General features: G+C 53.3%; 3 protein-coding genes across 7 annotated transcripts in view; 1 reads left to right on the forward strand and 2 right to left on the reverse strand.

Annotated features, from left to right (window-relative positions):
• The window catches only part of Slc26a11 (solute carrier family 26 member 11), a 22,103-nt gene extending 14,914 nt beyond the window's left edge, over positions 1–7,189 (reverse strand). For 3 of the 5 annotated variants that reach the window (XR_001872341.2, XM_017797035.2, XM_029561394.1), the window contains exons 1-5: positions 7,091–7,172; positions 5,916–6,168; positions 3,658–3,850; positions 2,955–3,040; positions 898–977 (exon numbers count right to left, since the gene is read on the reverse strand). Coding sequence is in view for 4 of the 5 variants with exons in the window: in XM_017797035.2 (XP_017652524.1) it covers positions 898–977; positions 2,955–3,040; positions 3,658–3,850; positions 5,916–6,098 (542 nt within the window). In the remaining variant the exon portion in view is untranslated. Of the gene's footprint in view, positions 1–897; positions 978–2,954; positions 3,041–3,657; positions 3,851–5,915; positions 6,169–7,090 lie in introns of all 5 variants that reach the window. The other 2 variants (XM_008828847.3, XM_029561401.1) reach the window with 2 other exon arrangements.
• Positions 7,190–7,194: 5 nt separating this feature from the next.
• Sgsh (N-sulfoglucosamine sulfohydrolase) lies at positions 7,195–18,240 on the forward strand. The gene is made up of 8 exons (XM_008828856.3): positions 7,195–7,333; positions 9,237–9,397; positions 12,680–12,785; positions 13,013–13,163; positions 13,469–13,625; positions 13,935–14,016; positions 15,844–16,047; positions 16,846–18,240. The coding sequence occupies exons 1-8, from the start codon at positions 7,246–7,248 to the stop codon at positions 17,403–17,405; spliced, it is 1,509 nt and encodes a 502-aa protein (XP_008827078.1). The 5' UTR covers positions 7,195–7,245; the 3' UTR covers positions 17,406–18,240.
• The window catches only part of Card14 (caspase recruitment domain family member 14), a 29,300-nt gene continuing 27,381 nt past the window's right edge, over positions 17,450–19,368 (reverse strand). The window contains exon 20 of the mRNA XM_008828970.3: positions 17,450–19,174. Within this exon, the coding sequence (XP_008827192.1) occupies positions 18,967–19,174 (208 nt within the window). The 3' untranslated portion in view covers positions 17,450–18,966. The remainder of the gene's footprint in view (positions 19,175–19,368) is intronic.

Below are 19,368 nucleotides of genomic sequence, written 5' to 3' on the forward strand. Positions count from 1 at the left end.
AGCCCCAGCTGGCCTAGCACTTGATATGTAGATAAGGCTGGCTTCATAGCTCACAGAGATCTGCCTGCTTCTGCCTCCCGAGTGCTAGGACTAAAGGTGTGTGCCACCAGCTTGGCTACATCTCTATTCTCTTTCAGAATATTGGGAAGTAAATGCCCTGTGAGACTGGGGAGGTGAGCGGTCCCCCCATCACCATGGTAACTGGTCCCATTTTCAGTCATATGTCCTCTGGCTTACAGATGCTCAGGCTATCCACCAGGGCTTTGGATTGTATACTCGGTGACACCCTGTTCACAGCACTGATGCGCTTGCTGTGACTGGCCAGTCTCACTGCCCTGCTCCCCAGAGGCCGACCTCCACCATGACAGGCCCTAGGGAGCAGCAGCAGAGTGGCCTCCCCACAGGTGGGCGCCCTTTCCTGCTCTCCCAAATAATTTCCAGCAGAAGAGATGGGCCACGTATCCTGACTTCCCGCTAGACTGGTCTAGGAAGGCCTATTTAAACCCCTAAAGGCAGGCTTCCTAAAGGCAGGCTTCCTACGGGAGTCCCAGCTCTGCTCGCAGCCCACACGCTCTATTTGCATTAGCTCTCGGTGCCCTGTGCATGTTCTCTGGCTAAGCAAGAGAATCTTGCAACAGACTGTCTGCCCTTTCTTTGACTTCATTTCTCTCAGCCAAAAAGGCCCTAGGAATTGGAGCCGTACTTCCCAGGGTCCTTGTTGAAATGCTGCCCTGACTCTGGGTCTAGGAACTTGCTGCAGGGTGATGGGACAGTGCTGCTCCAGGACCCATGTGACACAAAACAAATGCCACTAGGGTGGGGGGAAGGTGGGGTGGGGAGAGGGTCTGGAAAGAAGGGCTTCCTCATCTGTAGGAAGGAACAAACATCAACAGGTACCTGGTCTCTCCAACATGGAGGAAGGTGTGATACACCTGCAGGAAGAACTGCCGGGGGATGTTCTGCAGGCCCAGTAGGTTCTGTTCAAACAGGGGTGTGTCAGACAGCTATCCATCAGAAAGGCTGGCTCTTCCCATATCCCCCCACACCTCCCTCCCAGCCATCAGGAGAAGCCCCTAAAGTCCCAAGCTAGACTCCCCACTCCCCAGTTCCTCTCCTAGAGCCCAGTCATGGCCACCTCAGGGCTCCCAGGAGGCCATCTACCCATTCCCAAAGCCCCTCCATGGGCAGGAAGTTATCTTTAGGAAAGATAAAAAGCCAGTTTTGGTTACGCTAAAGCAAGGAAACCAGTTCTACAGCTGTGTGGCCAAGGAGTCCTGGGCCTTTGGCCCAGGCTGTCTCCAGTCACCTGCAGCCATTGACCTGAGGTCACGCCCATCACTCATGCACTGTCCCCCTACCAGAAGGGAAATCAAGCCTGCCGTAAACCTGTGCAGGAACTCCAGGGCTGCTGGGTACAGACAGTGGCCTTCCGCAGGGGCCCTCTACTTCCTGCTTTTGTTCTGTCACTGGAGGCCTGGTAGAGCCTGGGACAAGCTGTGACCACCTCAAACCTGCTCTAAGCATTGAGGTGTTGGGGACACGGCAAGCAGTCATAGATTCTGGTACTCAGGGGACTTGTATCCCGGGCATCACAGATGGTTGCATATCATGACCTAATCAAGGTTTTAAAAGACTGGTGGGCTGCTGGTTGCCAACCACAAGTGTAGAGAAGGCTCCCCCACTGGCATTATGATCACACAAAAGACCCTTCAATTCTCCTACAGAAGAGGTAAACAAAACCACACTTATGCTACCAAAATGGAATGCGGTTGCTTTCTGAATAAAGGCAGGCCCTCCCACCAAACCACATTTGCGTGTACATACCAGCCACACTCACACACACCTTGTTCATTTCAAGTGGACACAATGGCAAACCTGTGTCCTAGGGGCCTTGGGGTAGGGGATTAGATACATGGAAAGTGTGACCCCGAGCCTAGCGCAGCCAGGGTTCAAAAGAATAGAATAAAAAGCAAAAATCAGCCACTCCCTGCTCATACGAACATCCTCATCCTTGATTCGCTGGCACTGCCCGCATCAGAGAAGACAGCATCCCTGGCCCTGGTCTTAGGAAACATGCCTTGTGGGGATGTCGGGTGGTGACACAGGGTCACGAGGCATAGGTGTGGCCTAGGAGCCCCAAGAGCAGAACAGAGTTCAGTTTCATTCCGCACATGCTCACTTGGGTGCACAGCTACTTCACGCCCAGCACCACAGTCCTGCCCTTCAGGGGCCACTGTGAAGAGACTGTAAGTTCCACCCTTGGGTAGCTGATGACTGTGAGATCCAGTGGTTTGCTTTTTAACTAAATTTATTTACGTTTGTGTGTTGGGGGGTTGTGCATGCCATGGCAAGGGTGTGAAGGTCAGAGGTCAATTTTGGGAATCAGTTCTCTCCTTCCGCCTGGGGAATGAACTCACGCTGTCAAGCTTGCCAGCAAGCACCTTTACTTGCTGAACCACCTCACTGGCCAGATTCTCGTACCTTTTATAGATATCGTATATAGAAACAAAAGAGCCATAGTACTTGAATATAATAAACAGAAGTGAGAAAAAATGACACCAACAAGGCCTTGTCCCTAGGTCCAGGTGGGGAGCTGACTAGCTGGTGGAGAGCCTGGTGGTAGACTGATGGCCTGCCAGTCTGCTGAGTCTGTGGTATGGGCCAGAGAGAATCACCCTGTGGAGCCCACCAGACACCCCAGAATACACACTCAGGGGAGAGCAAGGGGCAATAGCCAGCCCCCAAGATTACCTTCTGTGAAACCTGGCCACCACACAACACCTCACTTGGTTTTATGAAGGGGAGGCCCCTGGGAGTAGCATGTGTTTCTCTTTCCTAGGAGAGTAGGTGGTTGCTGGGCCCAAGGGTCAAGAATGCCCTTGGTCTTACTCCCAGCTACAACAAGCAGCAGCCACAGTGCAGAGCCTGGGGGTTGGGGAGGGGACTGTGCCTACCTTAATCTGTCCAAAGCCAATGGTGATGGAGGCAGCAGAGGTGAAGCCATTAATGACAGGGCAGGAGATGAAGTCCAGCAGGAATCCTATAGACGAGAGAGATCTGATGAGTCAGTTCAAGCTCCACTCAGCTCCAGAGAAAGGCTGTGTGTGGGTTGGGACGGGTGTACAACAGGGCTAAGGGCACATGCTGCAGGCAAGTATTGATGGGCAACAAGCTGTTCTGGAAAGTTAAGATTTATTATTATTATAAACATTTTATTGATTATTTTTATTCTATGTGTATGCGTGTTTTGCCTGCATGTAGGTAAGTGCACCCATGTCGTGCAATGCCCTCGGAGGACAGAGGAGGCTGTTGGATCCCCTGGAACTGGAGTTATAGACAGTTGTTAGCTGCCATATGGGTGCTGGGAACTAAACTCAGGTCCCAGGTCCTCTGCAAGAGCAGCAAGTGCTCCAAGTTGCTGAATCATCTCTACAGCCTCTTATTCTGGACATTTTTGGAGAGCAAGAAAGCAAGTCTATAGGCTCTGCGTCCCTAACACTTCTCCAAGTATGCTGGCCCTACCCAGTGTACAGCAGAGCTGTGCTGGCCCCACCCTCATGTGTAATAATGCAAAGAAAGGCCTTCCCTTAAGGCCTTGGTAGTCTAGGAAAAGCACCCTGAAAAGCCCTTCCTCACAGCAGGAAGGCAGAGTCTTACCCAAATGCAGGAACCCCATGGCCAGCTGAATACACCCCGACAGGAAGGCCAGCAGCACAGCATAGGCAGGCTCGTGGAAGGTGTAGAAGGATACCAGGAGGGACATGATAGCCGTGGGACCCAGAGTCACATCCCGGGAGGTGCCCAGGAAGAGATACACAAAGCATCCCATGAAGGCAGAGTAGAGGCCGTACTGTTAGGGAAAGACTACGGTAAGCGCCAGGAGGCCCAGGCCTGGCATCCACGTCCCTGGTGTCAGCTGGGCATCCCAGCACACACTGGATGGCATGCTGCTCAGCTTCTACTAACCAACACTCTGGACTTGCAGGGAATAAACATGGGCCATTTATTTTACTACCAGTGCAATGGTGCTGACAGCCAGATGAAGTGGGGGGGGGTGCTGCCTATAGAAAGCTCAAAGGTCTGTGTGCTTATGTCTGTGACTCTGAGGAAGGCGTGCTTTTTTAAAAAAATATTTACTATTTTTATTTTATGTGTATGAGTGTATTGCCTGCATGTAGGTAGGTGCATCCGTGTTGTGCAATACCCACAGAGGTCAGAGAGGGTGTCAGATTCCCTGGAACTGTAGTTACAGATGGTTGTTAGCCACCATGTGGGTGCTGGGAATCGAACCTGGGTCATCTGCAAGAGCAGCCAGTGCTCTTAACCACTGAGCCATCTCTCCAGCCCCAGAAGTGCGCTTTTTAAAAAGTTTCATTTAAGGCTGGGTGTGGTGGCACATACCTTTAATCCCAGCACAGGCACAGGCAGGCCGATCTCTGTGAGTTCAAGGCCAGCCTGGTCTACATAGTGAGTTCCAGGACAGCTGGGGTTACAGGGAGGCCCTGTCTCAAAAAGACCAAAAAAAAAAAAAAAGTTTTATTTAATGTGTATATGTGTTTGCTCGAGTGCATGTATGTGTATTGTGTGTGTGCTGCAGGTACCCTCAGAGGTCAGAAGAGGATTTCAAATCTCCTGGAGCTGGAGTTACAGGTGGTTGGGAGTCATCTGATGTGGGTGCTGGGAACTGAACTGGGTCCTCTGCAAGAGCGGCCAGTGCTTTTAACCCCTGAACCATCTCTCCAGATGATTTTATTTTTATTTTATGTGTATGAGTGTATTACCTGCATGTGTATAATAAGTGCATCTGTGTCATGTAATGCTTGTGGAGGTCAGAAAAGGGTATCTGATCCCCGGAACTGGAGTCACAGATGGTTGTTAGCTGCCATGTGGATGCTGGGACTCAAACCCAGGTCCTCTGCAAGAGCAGCCAATTTTCTTAACTGCTGAACCTTCTCTGCAGCCCCAAGATTTATCTATATTTTTTATGTGTATGAGTGTTTTGATGCATGTATGTCTGTGTATATGTATGTGCACCACGTGCATGCAATGTTTACAGAGGTGAAAAGAGGGCATCAGATCCCCTGGAACTGGAGTTATGGACGGCTTTAAGCTGTCATGTGGGTGCTGGGAACTGAACCTGGGTCCTCTGCAAGAGCAGCCAATTTTCTTAACTGCTGAGCCATCTCTGCAGCCCCAAGATTTATCTATATTTTTTATGTGTATGAGTGTTTTGATGCATGTATGTCTGTGTATATGTATGTGCACCACGTGCATGCAATGTTTACAGAGGTGAAAAGAGGGCATCAGATCCCCTGGAACTGGAGTTATGGACGGCTTTAAGCTGTCATGTGGGTGCTGGGAACTGAACCTGGGTCCTCTGCAAGAGCAGCCAATTTTCTTAACTGCTGAGCCATCTCTGCAGCCCCAAGATTTATCTATATTTTTTATGTGTATGAGTGTTTTGATGCATGTATGTCTCTCAAACCCAGGTCCTCTGCAAGAGCAGCCAATTTTCTTAACTGCTGAACCTCCCTCTCCAGACGATTTTTGGTCTTGTGACAGAGTCTCATTCTGTAACCCTGCATATCATAGTTCGGCTTCAACCCTGTCAGTCCTCTTGCCTCAGTCTCCGAGGTGCTGGGATTACAGACATGAGCCACCATGCCCAGCTGCGGAAGTGTCCGTAAGGCTATGATGATCTGGGGCTGGCCCCTTCTAGACAATCTGGGACTGGCTTGGTGCCCAAGGCAGTCACATGTTAAGAGATTACAGACCAAGGGGCCTTTGGGGCGGGACACATGGAGGTGTCTGGACTCCACTGTATGTGTCTCCACTCTGCCTGTGGACAGACAGTGAGGAAGAGTGGAGTCCCGCTGGAAGGAGGGAATGGCAGGCAGTGGGGCCAGCCACCTCACCTGGGGTGGGAGTCCAGCCACTTCAGCATAGGCCAGCGCCTGAGGAATGACTGTGAGCCCCACGGAAAGCCCAGCGATGAAGTCCATCTTCAGCCACTGTATGGAGTAGTTAGGTAGCCAGGCCAGGATGGGCAGCCTCTGCTGCAGGGCGGCCTGGGAGCAGCTGCAGGTGTCTGGTGCCATGCTGGTGCTGAGGGATCCCGCCTGACCCAGAACATTCAAGGAGAAGGGCAGCCCGAGAGTGGGACTGGGGCTGGGTGACAAAGACCAAGCTAATCAGGGGCTGGGCCTGGGAGAAGGTCCAGCAACCCCCTCAGGGGACTCAGGAGCACACACTGCCTTCTACTTGGGGGAGGGAGGCTGAGTCTAGCAGCTAAGTTCAGATGAGGCCTGGACCAAGGATCCGTTAAGATCACCTTGTTCCCTCCCTCAGTCACTGCCCCAAACCCCACTTTCCCCAGTCCTGGGTGTCCGTTTCCCTCCATCACCAACTCCTGCCAACACTTGGCAAAGGAGTTCTTCATGGGAACCCTAAAGACTAATTTTTCACCCCTGAGGAATGTGTTCCTTCCTTTTACCAAAGCCTTCCCAGGGAACCCTGGCAGCTATCTCGACTGGCTGGTACACTGCGTGGGTGGGCGGCCTAGAGGCCCCCAAACACCCAGGGCAGGGCTCTGAGATTTCCAAGTGCACACTACGTGGGGGCTCCACTGGAACGCTGAAATCGGGGGGCGATCCCCACATCCTGAAGTCACGATTTACCCAGGAACCCACCCCTGGCATTCACGGCCCCGAGTGGGCCCCGAGGATTCTAGAGGCTCCCAGATTAGTATCAGGTGCGTAGCATGGGCTACTACGATCCTGGCCCGCCCCCAGCACTACACTGCCCCCCACGACTAGTGCCTCGCACCCGGGCCCTGAGCGCTGGCAAAAGTCCACCTCTCCCCACCCCCACGCCGCTGCTAGACCGGGACTCCGCGGCCCAGGTGAGCATCCCGTGACCGAGGACCGTCTGCGGCCAGCCAGCCAGTCCCGAGCGAGGCAGAGAGCGGCGGGGTGGGTCCACACCGGTGGGCGCAGCCTGGAACCCGGCGCTGGCCCCGCGTGCCCCGCCCCTGGTGACCCCGGCGCACCCTGCCGTCCACATCCCGGGCCCACTCCGCGGACTCACTCACCCCCAGGACACCGTGGAACCGGGTCTCCCCGGGTCTCGGCAGCTGAGCTCACAGGGATCGCAGGCTGTGAGTGGGTGGGACGCGGGGCGGGGCCTACGTGCACGTGACCTCCGGCCCTTCCCCCGCCGGAACCGGGGATCGGGGCGGGCGCAGCCATGCACGGCCCGGAGCTGGCCTGCTGTGCGCTGCTGCTCCTCCTGGGGCTCTGCCGGGCGCGCTCCCGCAACGTGCTGCTGATTCTCGGTGAGTGCGGCCGTCCCCGGCCCTGCGGTGCACGGCCACCCGCTGTTGCCCTCCCGGCCGGTGGTCAGCGCTGACCGCAGAGCCCCGGCAGCCCCGCGCCCCGCCTCTCGCCATCCCGCTGGTCTCCGCGCACTGCTGTCGGCCTGGGTGTTGCTCTCAGTGTGGCGGAGGGGTCAGCCCCATTCACTCCATCTGTAGCCAGAGCAGCAAGGGCGAGCTTGTGGGTGCCAGCTCCTTTTACTGGGTGGCTTTGTAGAGTTAGGGGTCCGCAGGGCTCAGAGAAGGTGCCCGAAGAGACGCTGGCGCCAGTGTCCCAGAGTGACCGGGGCTCTCCTCCCCATGTACACTGGACCTTCCTCTTTCAGACCCCAGAGCGCTGTGGCTCAACTCTTTTTTTCCCCCGGCCCAGAGCAGAGTCCCCCACTGCCCACTCAGTGTTCTCCAGTCACGCTCAAAAACCCCATGTTCCTCTGGCATCCACGAGACTTCCTGTTTGGGTGACCAGTGCCTGGCTTGTGACACCCCAGCTCTTTTGAGGTCTGGCCCGTCGCCAGGCCTACTCTTTCTGATTAACTTTGTGGTCTCTGGCCAGGCTGGTGCCTAAGTGTAACAAACAGTGGTGTCTCAGTCTCCTTCCCCAGGGTACTAATGAAGATCTTCCCAGAGGTTCAGGGCTCCCCAGATAGGGATTCAGGCCAGAACCTTCTAGAACTCAGGCTGTGTGACTCCCTAGTTAGGTCCTGTCTCTGTGAACAACGGTAACAAAAACATAGAAACTACAGCCAGATTGCTGACAAACAGAAGTGCAGAGCCTGAAGAGACCAGGAAGCCTGCTCAGTCTGGCTGTAAGGAGGCCGGCTTCCTGGCGTGTGGAAGATCTATTATAACAGAAATGCCACAGTCCTGTCCGATTGGGCCCCAGGACTGGCCTCAATTAACTTGTCCTTAAAGATGGAGTCCACAGATACATTCACAACAGGGTTAGGGCTGCAATATGAGTTTTGGAAGGAGACAATCCAATGCACACAGGAGTCGTAGCCAGGTGCAGAGACCTTGAGCCAGCACTGCAGAGGTCTTTCCTCCTGGCCTGCCGCAGAAGCCACACCAAGCATCACCCTAGCATCCTATCCCTCCAGCCTGCTCGGCTTGCCCTCGGCTCTCTGAGCCTCGTGGGTCTAGCAGGGTGGAGGACGGTGACCGCACTGGAAACTGACCATCTACTTCTGCTCAAGGGCTGCTTTGACCATGACTGAGGGTGATGTGTCCTTGGAGGTTCTAACTGGTTGCTTCTGGGGTGCCCCTGATGTCCCCTGCTGTACCGTAGGGGGCAGAAGCTGTAGGAACTGGGAGGCTTGCTGCGCCGCACTTCTCTGGACTTCAGGTGTCTTCTGTAGGCTGGAGGGGTCGAACTAGACATTCTCTAAGGTTCTAGGCCTTTGGGGAAGGGCACTGTGGCTCAGTAGGACACCAAGGTAGGGTGTGCACACAGAAAGCTCCTTGACTGTATCCTGAACATGGCTGTCCTGTGAGGTTTCTGCACAGCCCAGGGTGGCCCAGCAGCCTGCATATCTGCATTTGGCCACCACCTACTGACATGCCTGCAAGGATGCTAAACTTGCTGGGCTGCATGCCTCCTTACTTCAAAGGGTATCCTTTGTTGAGTACAATGAGAGCTAAGGGTCACCCTGCTTGCTAAGCCATCCACCCAGGGATTGCATGTGCGGCATGCCCATCTGCTCACATGCTCCTGCTCCCATGCGGCCTGGCATGGTGCCCTCTCAGGGTTTGTTGCTCTCCTGAGCGTCATTGGGCCAACCCTTTGCAGCAGGACCCTGGGTTTCTCCCACGTCTCCGTGCTATGCCCCCTGACCCCAACTTACCACTCCCTCCGTCTCTTCCTCAGCTGACGATGGAGGCTTTGAGAGTGGCACATACAACAACAGTGCCATCGCCACCCCCCACTTGGATGCCCTGGCCCGCCGCAGCCTCGTCTTCAGAAACGCCTTCACCTCGGTCAGCAGCTGCTCTCCCAGCCGTGCCAGTCTCCTCACCGGCCTGCCTCAGGTGTGATGGGGGAGAGTGAGTGTGAGCTGGTGACGCCCGAGGCCCAGGCCTCTGCCACAGGGAAACCCCCTCTCTCCTCGGAGGTGCTGCCTGACTTCCTTCTCATCCCTGGGGGTAGCCCAGTGGTCTCAGGTGCAGACCAGCGCTTTGCCTCACTGCCTGTCGGCACAGCTGGTCTGCCACACTGTGACTGTGACCAGATAGCTTCGTTCTTTGTGCCTCAGTTTCCTCATCTGTGAAAAGGAGGCCATAGTGAGATGCCACTCACAGGGGTTGTCCAAACATGGCTTTGTAAGTGAAGCACTTAGTACAGAACCTGCACAGCCACCATCTGGCTCCTGGAGCCTCCGTGGTATCTCAGGCCTTCCCATGCTTTAAAGCTCTTCCGTTTTTGTTGATGTTGTTATGGTAAAGTACATGTAACATCAAATTTAGCATCTTAATTGTTTTTTTTCAGTGTGAGGTCAGTGGCATGAAACACATTCACATGACTGCGGCCGCCCCACCATCCATCTCTAGAACTTCCTCAAACTGAAACTTGGTCCCCATTATACACTAACTCCCCCTCCTCCATCCCTGGCAGCCCCCACCCTGCTTTGTGTCTCTGAGTCTGGTGACTTGATGGACTCCCATAAGCTCAATCACTGCTGTCTGTTCTTCTGAGTTTGGCCGTATCACAGAGCTTAGTGACTCTGAGGTTTGTGCAACTGATAGTCTGTGTCAGAATTTCCTTCCTTTCTTAAAAAAGACTTTTTTTTTTTTTTTTGTCTTTTTGAGACACGGTCTCCCTACAGCCCCAGCTGCCCTGGAACTTGCTATGTGGACCAAGCTGGCCTCAATCTCACAGAGATCTGCCTGCCTCTGCCTCCTAAGTGCTGGGATTAAAACACATGCCACCACACCCAACAAAAGACTTGTTTTTAATTTTTTATCATGTTTTAAAATTTATTTTGTTTGAGTGGGTGGGAGCAGACCACATCAAGCTTGTAAACGTCGAGACAATTTTCGGGAGTTGGTTCTCCTACCCTACCACGAGGGTCCCAGGGTTCAAACTCAGGTCGGCAGGCTTGTCACTTTTACTGGCTGAACCATCTCGTTGGCTCTTTTTCTTGAGACAGGCAGGACCTTGCATAACCCAGGCTGGCCACATTCTCACTGTATAACTGAGCCTGGCTTCGAATTCCTGATCTGCCTCCGATTCCCAAGCACTGGGATTACAGGTGCAACTCAGTCCCCAGCTAGGACTTCCTTTGTTTAAAAGGCTGGGGAACTCACTGTACAGATGGGCTACATCTTCCTTCTCCGTCCTCTCTCAGTGCACATCTGGGTGATGCCACCCTTGACTGCTGTAAATGTGGATGTGCGGCCTCACCCTGTGTCTCACCATGTAGCCCTGGCCTGGAACTCACTGTGTAGACCAGGTTGGCCTCAGACTCTCTGAGATCCGCCTGCCTTTGCCTCCCCAGTGCTGGGATGGAAGGTATGCACCACATCCCTGGCCGATGTTTTATTTAAACAATGTTTTTCTTTCTTATAGGTTGTGTTGCCCCCCCCGTTCTCCTTTCTCACTTTCCTCTACTCCTCTCGTTCTAGGCAAGTTTACTTCTTTCTTAAAGAAAAAATTATTATAGTTTATTCATATGAGTGTATTACCTGCATGTATGTAAGTGCGCCCATGTCATACAATGCTTGCTGAGGTCAGAAGAGGGCATCGGATCCCCTGGAACTAGAGTTACAGACGTTAGGTGCTGGGAAGTGTATTCAGGTCCTCTGCCAGAGCAGCCTGCGCTCTTAACCACTGAGCCATCTCTCCAGCCCCTCTTACATCTACTTCCATGATTTTATGTGACTATATAAAATCTAGGAACCACAAATGATAGAAGACATGAAAATCTTCCATTGTGTAAATGTGTCACATTTGCCTGTACATCCCTCTGCTGTTGACACGTATGTTGATTCCATAACTTAGCCTTTGTGGGTAGCAGGACACTTACTTTTGATATACACACCTTTTTGTATAATATTATGATGTTACCTCATCATGAGCAAACAGGCCGTCTCCTGAGCCCATACAAAGGTCTGAGGCTGAGTGGTAGGCCTTTGTGGAAGGGATTAAGTATGTGCCCCGATGTCTCCTGAAAGCTGTGATCTTTGCAGCTTCCAGACAGAGAACTGTAGGTAGGAGGCAGCTGTGAGCTTTGCAGCTTCCAGACGGCTTTCTGTCCATCTTTCTAAGTGCTCTGAAATTTTAATGTGTACAGTGATTGCTTATTTTTTAAAAAAATTTTATTTTATACCTATGAATGTTTTGCGTACATGTGCGCAAGTGCACAGGGCATGCAATGCCTGTAGAGGCCAGAAAAGGGCATCATCCCCTGGAACTGAAGTTAAGGATGGTTGTTAGCTGCCATTAGGTGCTGGGAATTGAACTTGGGTCCTGTATAAGAACAGCCACTGCGCTTAACCCCTGAGCCATTTCTCCAACCCCTACAGTGATTTGCTTTAAAATATAAAACAATTAGGTAAGCTGGGTGTGGTGGCACACATCTGTAATCCCAGGACTGTGGAAACAGAAACAAGGGGATCGTGAGTTCTAGGCCAGCCTGGGCTATATAGTGACCACCTGTTTCAAAACCTAAAATTAACTAGTTAATTGATTAATTAGATAATAAAAAGGCAGTAGCCTGCCAGGCATGGTGCCGCATGCTGGTGATCCCAGCAGTGGGGGTAGAGTTGAGAGGATCAAGAGTTCAAGGCTAGCCTGGGCTAGATGAGACACCCCCTCACCCTCTCAGAAAACACAAAAAACAAAACAACAAGCTGGGTGTGGTGGCGCACACCTTTAATCCCAGCACTCAGGAGGCAGAGGCAGGCGGATCTCTGTGAGTTCAAGTCCAGCCTGGTCTACATAGTGGGTTCCAGGCCAGCTGGGGCTACAGGGAGACCCTGTCTCAAAAAGACCAAAACAACAACAACAACAACAACAAAAAAAAAAAAACCCAAAAAACAAAACAACAAAAACAAGACAATAGCAAAAAGACACCACGTTTTCTCTGTGTGGTGAGTGGTCACAGTGGGAACTGGAAAGTCTGATGTGCACAAGGAGCATAAAAGCCACCGTGCAGCTGGGGCGTGACTTTGGGTTCCCTTCCCTCCCGCTAATGACCTGTCACAGGAGAGGGGAGCACAGGGTGGAGTTCCCTCTGAGGGCCAGCATCAAGGGGGCCCCTGGGATGAGCCGCAGGGTGCCGGAGCCCAGCTTTACACGGTCGTCTTCCACAGCATCAGAATGGCATGTACGGGCTACACCAGGGTGTGCATCACTTCAGCTCCTTCGACAAGGTGCAGAGCCTGCCTCTGCTGCTCAGCCAGGCTGGCGTGCGCACAGGTGAGGAACAGGCAGGGGACGGGTGCGTGGACCCTCTTTGACCCCTTCCAGCCAGAGCAGGTCTGAGATCCTGAGTCACTCTTAGCCCATGTGGCTTGCCCTGAGGACTCATCCCAAAGACCCAGTCCGAGCCTCATATCTGCCCACCCACAGCAGAAGCACTCTTGGGGCTCAGGCAGAATGGGGGACAGAAAGGACTCTGGATCTCTTCTCTCATCCACCCTCAGGCATCATTGGGAAGAAGCATGTGGGACCGGAGACGGTGTACCCCTTTGACTTTGCATACACAGAGGAGAACAGCTCTGTGCTGCAGGTGGGGCGGAACATCACTAGAATTAAGCAGCTAGTCCAGAAATTTCTGCAGACTCAGGATGACAGGTATGGAGAGTCCTGTCTGTTACCCTCCGACGTGGCCAGGCTTCTCAGCTATGGATCTGGGCACACATCCTAGATTCCATAGATGGCTGGGGTGGGGGCAGAGGAAAAGAGCCTGAATACCCAAGTCAGTCTTTCCTGAAGAAGAAGGGAAATGGGGAAACTGAGGCAGCAAGGTAGACAGGGCAACTTATAGATAGGAGTAGGCAGAGCCAGGGAGCTCCTGCCTAAGGAATGGCACACTCAAGAGCACAGTCAGGACAGCGGCCTGCCCTGACCCCCACACTGATCCCGTCCTCCATATTCAGACCTTTTTTCCTGTATGTGGCCTTCCATGACCCCCACCGCTGTGGGCACTCCCAGCCCCAGTATGGAACCTTCTGTGAGAAGTTTGGCAATGGGGAACGAGGCATGGGGCGCATTCCAGACTGGACGCCACAGATCTACAACCCTCAGGATGTGATGGTAGGAGCCTCCCCACCCCAACTCTAAACCCAGGACCTTGCCGCCCCTAGAGATTGCAGCCCTTGTCTCTGATGTGGCATTAACACTTATGTGGACACCCCCTCACTAATAAGCTCTGGGTGTGAGCTACGAAGAGATCCCCGACCCTGTGGCTGTGGAGTGGTGGTGTGTAGAGTAAAGCTGTTCTGACCAGTCCATTTTGGGGAGGGGGTTAAGGAGAAGCCTTGCACCCTGTCTCCTACCCAGTCATGGGAGGACCATCCCCCACATCCCTCTCAGCCTGACTTTTCACCTACCTGCCTTCCTCAGGTACCTTACTTTGTCCCAGATACACCAGCAGCCCGAGCTGACCTGGCTGCTCAGTACACCACCATTGGCCGGATGGACCAAGGTGGGTCCCAGTAACTCAGGTTGTGGATGTCACAGGCTCCCTGTTCACATCACAGGCTGGAACCCCTCAGCCAGGTTGGGTCCTAGCAGCAGCGTATAGCAAGGGTTAGTGTTGAAAGCATGGGTCCCAGTATCTGGGGCTGGGGCCCCTGGCATCCCTTAGCTTGTGACCACATTACTGCAGCCATGAGCTCCAACTTTACACAGCCCCTTAGCTGTGTGTTATCTCCCCTTCTATTTTTTTTTCTTTTTTTTTTGTCTTTTTGAGACAGGGTCTCCCAGTAGCTCCAGCTGTCCTGGAACTCACTATGTAGACTAGGCTGGCCTCGAACTCACAAAGATCCACCTGCCTCTGCCTCCTAAGTGCTGGGATTAAAGGCGTGCTCTACCATGCCCGTCTTCTTTCTTTAAAAAAAAGTTTTTTTAAATAAATTTATTTTTATTTTATGTGTATGTGTGTATTGCCTGCATGTAGGTAAGCTGGTCCTCTGCAAGAGCAGTCAGTGCTCTTAATTGCTGAGCCATCTCTTCAGCCCCATATTCCAAAATTTTTTATTTATGTGTGTGTGTGTGTATGTACCTGCTTGTCTGTATGTGAACCATGTGCATGCAGTGCCCATACAGGCCAGAAGAGGGCATCAGAACCCTGCTAACTGGAGTAACAGGTGGTTCTGAGCTGTCGGTGGCTGCTGGGAACCAAACCTGGGACCTCTGAAAAAGCAGCCAGTGCTCTTAACCGCCAAGCATCTCTCCAGCCCCTCTTCCTCTTTTTTTATTTAAAAAAAGTTTAAATTTTTTTCTTTTTTCCATTTTTAATGTATGTGTTTTCTGTCCGTGTGTATATATGCATGTGTTTGCATGTGTGGGCATACGTGTGGGAGGAGTGCATTGGAGCTCCAGGGTAGATACTGGGAATCATCCTCAATAGCGTTCTACCTTACTCATTGAGGCAGGGTCTCTCAATCAAACCCAGAGCTCACCAACATGGCTAATCTTGCCAGTCAGCCTGCTCTGGGGGTCCTCTGTCTCTGCCTTCCAAGGCTGGAAGTACAGGTGTGCCACCACATATGCCTGGCATTTATGTGGGTTTCTGGGGATCCAAACTCTGTGCCTCACGCTTGCATGGCAAACACTTTAACTGCTGAGCTATCTTCCCAATCCCTTCTTTTAATTAAAATTTCTTTTGACTTTTTAGATGAAGACTTGCTATAGCTTAAACTGGACTGGAACTCACTGTGTAGCTCAGGCTATCCTTGAATTCCCAGGATTCCTGTCTCTGTCCAGTGCTGGGATTACAGAAGTGAGCCACCATGCCTGGCTTCTCGTATAAGAACCCTGGCATTGGCTTTTAGATTCTACCTGGGGACTTGAGACTGTAATCCTTACATCTGTGAAATCCCCTTTTCCAAATAAGGTCACATTCATAGGTTCTTGTGGACGTAGCTTGGGGTGGGGATTCAAGCCCCTGCAGGAGGTTGGTACCTTGATCATATTCCTACTGATATTGTTTAGAGGATGTAGAGGAAGTCCTATCTTCAAGCACTTGCAGAGGTCATTTCTCTTTGCTCCATGGGACAGACAACCAAAACACATAGATGCCAGTGTGGGGTGCAGCCACCTAGTATGACAGCAGTTGCAAAGGATGGCCAGGCCCCCAGAGACCAGGTGACCTGCTCAAATATTGGAGCTGGGTCACAGTGGGGACAAGAGGCTGGGCTGGCAGGAAGGACCACAGAGATGTTTTAGGTCCAGAAGATGACAGAGCCCAATGGTGGTAAAGATGTGAGTGGACACATGGCTGAGCTTGCTCCCCGCCCCCCATCCTTAGGTATAGGACTGGTGCTCCAGGAGCTGCATGGAGCCGGTGTCCTGAACGATACCCTCGTCATCTTCACATCTGACAATGGGATCCCCTTCCCCAGCGGCAGGACCAACCTCTACTGGCCTGGTACCGCTGAACCCTTGCTGGTGTCATCCCCAGAGCACCAACAACGTTGGGGCCAGGTCAGCGAGGCCTATGTGAGCCTCCTAGGTACGGCTGTCTGTCTGTCTCATGGAGGGGAGGAACAAGCGGGACTGCCATGGATCAGACACTAGGGTGCTCCCCTGACCTAGAAGGTGCTCCTCCACCTGGGCAGTGGGTATGTGTGTGTGATGGCCACTTCCATTCCATGATAAGAATCAGAGTCCCCGGCAGTTGGGGTGGTCCTGTTCTTATATAATCCCCGGGGTGTCTGGTGGGGTCCAGGTGGTACCAGTGCTGTGGGCTGGGAGTTTCCCACTTTGACAACCAGTGCACCCTCTCCCAACTTCTCAGTGGATCCAGAGTCCCTCATGACTCTGCTCGGCTCTGAAAAGACCTGGTTATCTAGCCCCACACTATGGATGAGCAAACACAAGGGGCCGAGTTGAGCTGGCCCTGTAGAAGTTCAGTGTGTCCAGCCCACTGCCTGGAAGAGCCCTCATGGACTGCTCAGAGGCTACATGATGGGCTCCCTCCTGTTCAGGGCCCACCTCTCCATGTGGTCTTAAACCATGAGTGAGGGAGCCCCATGACCAACACTGTGACTAATCAAGCCCTCCTTGCCCAGAGCACTTCTGATCCAAAGGATTTTAGGCCTCTAGTCATTAACCAAGCCGGGGCCTCTGGTTACACCATTAATGGGCCCTGTAGGCCAAAGATGACCAAAGGGTGAAAGGTGTGGCCCCAAGCAGCCCCTCCCTGCTGGTGATACGTGCTACAGGGTGCCCACAGGTGACTCAGACTCAGCCCTTCCAAAGGGCCTCCCGTCCCTCAGGAACCCTTGCTAAGAGGCTGTTTTCTTTCCAGACCTCACACCCACCATCTTGGACTGGTTCTCCATTCCCTACCCCAGCTACTCCATCTTTGGGTCAAAATCCATCCAGCTCACAGGCCGGTCCCTTTTGCCAGTGCTGGAGACAGAGCCCCGTTGGACCACTGTCTTTGGCAGTCAGAGCCACCACGAGGTTACCATGTCCTACCCTATGCGCTGTGTGCACCACAGGAACTTCCGCCTCATACACAACCTCAGCTTCAAGATGCCCTTCCCCATCGACCAAGATTTCTTCGTCTCCCCGACCTTCCAGGACCTCCTAAACCGCACCACGGCAGGCCAGCCCACAGGCTGGTACAAGGACCTCCACCGTTACTACTACCGGGAGCGCTGGGAACTCTATGACATCAGCCGGGACCCCCAAGAGACACACAACCTGGCCGCAGACCCGCGCTTTGCTCAGGTACTGGAGATGCTGAAAGCCCAGCTGGTCAAGTGGCAGTGGGAGACGCATGACCCCTGGGTGTGCGCCCCTGATGGTGTCCTGGAAGAGAAACTCACACCGCAGTGCCGTCCTCTCCACAATGAGCTCTGACAGTCCCTGGGGCACTCGCCTCTGCCCGGACTTGGAGGGGAGGGACCAACAGAGGCAGTACCAGCAGCCCCACCCTCCAGGCACCCATCTGAGGGGTCTCTTCTATGACGTGGACTGTCACTCCTGCCTCCTGGAGGGGGCACCCAAGCATGCCTTCCCTGTGGCGCCACCATACCTGGGCCATTGCTGTCCTCTTACCTGAGCCACATCCTGGCACAGGAGTTTAGGGGTGCTCCGGGGCAGGGCAGAATCACAAGTCTGTGTTTTGGAGTAAATTTGGAGACCCGAAGATGTAGGGGAAAGAACTGGGGACTTGAGGCCCTCTGGAGTCTGAATATTTTCAAGCTCTTCACCTAAAAAGAGCCCAGGGCTTCTGTGTGCCATGTGGGCACCGGGCAGACCACACTGCCAGCTTTTACCAACCTTGGCCTAGAGGAAGCCTTTGGGAGGTCTTGGATTTGCTTTTGCTGCCTTCATTCTACCCCCAAGCCAAGTACGTGCTAGGGCAGGCTTCCCACTGGCTCTCGGTGGTGATGAGTTTAATCTGGTCCTTAGCACAGCAGGTCCTTTCTGAGAATGACTGAGGACAGGGTCTGATAGTGCCTGGTTTGAGTCACCTCTCCTTGAGCGACAGCAAGCATTTGGCCTCACCCCAGCCCTATGTCCACCTTCCACAAATTAGAAGTGCAGCCTGGGAAACCGAGAGAGAGAGGGTCTATCCCTTCCTCTCCCCTGTGAACTCCATACTTGGGGGCAGGAGGGAACCATGGACCCTATCGTTGTAAAAGCTTTTTATTTTAGTACAATACACAGAGCTTCATAAGAGCATACTGAATCGTAGGCATTGTAATTCAAAGCCCCTGTTGTAATGACTCAGTCTATGGCAGTTCCAGGAGGTGGTGGGAGTCCAGGCTAGGTGGGAGTCTCACCCCAGTGTGTCTGCATGGCTGCATCTTCTGGGGATGTAATGAAGATACCGTGTTCCAAGAAGGAGCCAAGAGGTAATGTTGGGTCAGGAGGCAGGTCTCAGCTCTGGAAGGCTGGCCCTGTCCAGGGCATCTGTGTAAGCATCCTGGTGTCTGGGGCCAGGCACAGAGGTTAGGAGACACTGAGGTTTGTCTGCAACAGCACCTTTATTTGCAGATGTCTGTGGCCACACTTAGCTGTCAAGAACTGAGACAGGTCGGCCAGACTCACAGTTCACCTGGTCTGTGCCTCTACCCTGGGTGGGGTGCCTGCTCCCTTGAGTTTTTAAGGGACCTTTAACATGTGGAAATGTGAAAGGAAGGGTCAGCTCCCGCAAACCTATCTGCTTTGTCCCAAGATGTTGGGGCCCTGGCCATGGGGTGGGCTCAGGAAGGACCCACACACTGTGGAAATGTTCTCCAGGCCTTCCTGAACCCGGTGAAGGTGGAGACAGGTGGCTTCATGTTTATGCCTTTCTTGTTGTGAGGGTGTGAGATCACACCTTGGCCAGAGGAGGAGAGGTGAGCAGCACCAGGCATGCCCTGAGGCCCTGCATTCAAAGCACAGGATGGCTTTAACAGGCACGTGGAAGGCCTCAGCAGGGACTCTGCTCTGTCCACACCACCTTTCTCTGCTCATCTGCGATGGTCAGGCGTACGCAGCCCAGCAGACTGTCCAGGTCACTGCAGCTGTCGGGACCCAGGCTGCTGTACAGGCAGGGCACTCTGTCCAGCTCACCCTCCTCCTGCTGGGCTGTCTCTAGGAGCTGCTCCTCTGAGCCACCTAGCCGCTGCAGGCCCTTCCTGCACGGCAGAGACATGGCCTCAGTTTCCAGTACTGAGCCCATCAGGAGCCCAGGTCAAAGACAGGCCAGCACCGACTGAAACACCCCTGGGTGCAGGCATGGGGCCCCAGCTTGAGGGGACCTGGCCCTGTGACATTCATTGATGCTTCATCTAGAACAGCTGCACTTCCCAGAGTGTAAGGCCAGCAGAAC

The sequence above is a fragment of the Nannospalax galili genome, unplaced genomic scaffold (assembly GCF_000622305.1).
Source record: "Nannospalax galili isolate Female #2095 unplaced genomic scaffold, S.galili_v1.0 scaffold1250, whole genome shotgun sequence".
Classification (NCBI taxonomy): Eukaryota; Metazoa; Chordata; class Mammalia; order Rodentia; family Spalacidae; genus Nannospalax; species Nannospalax galili.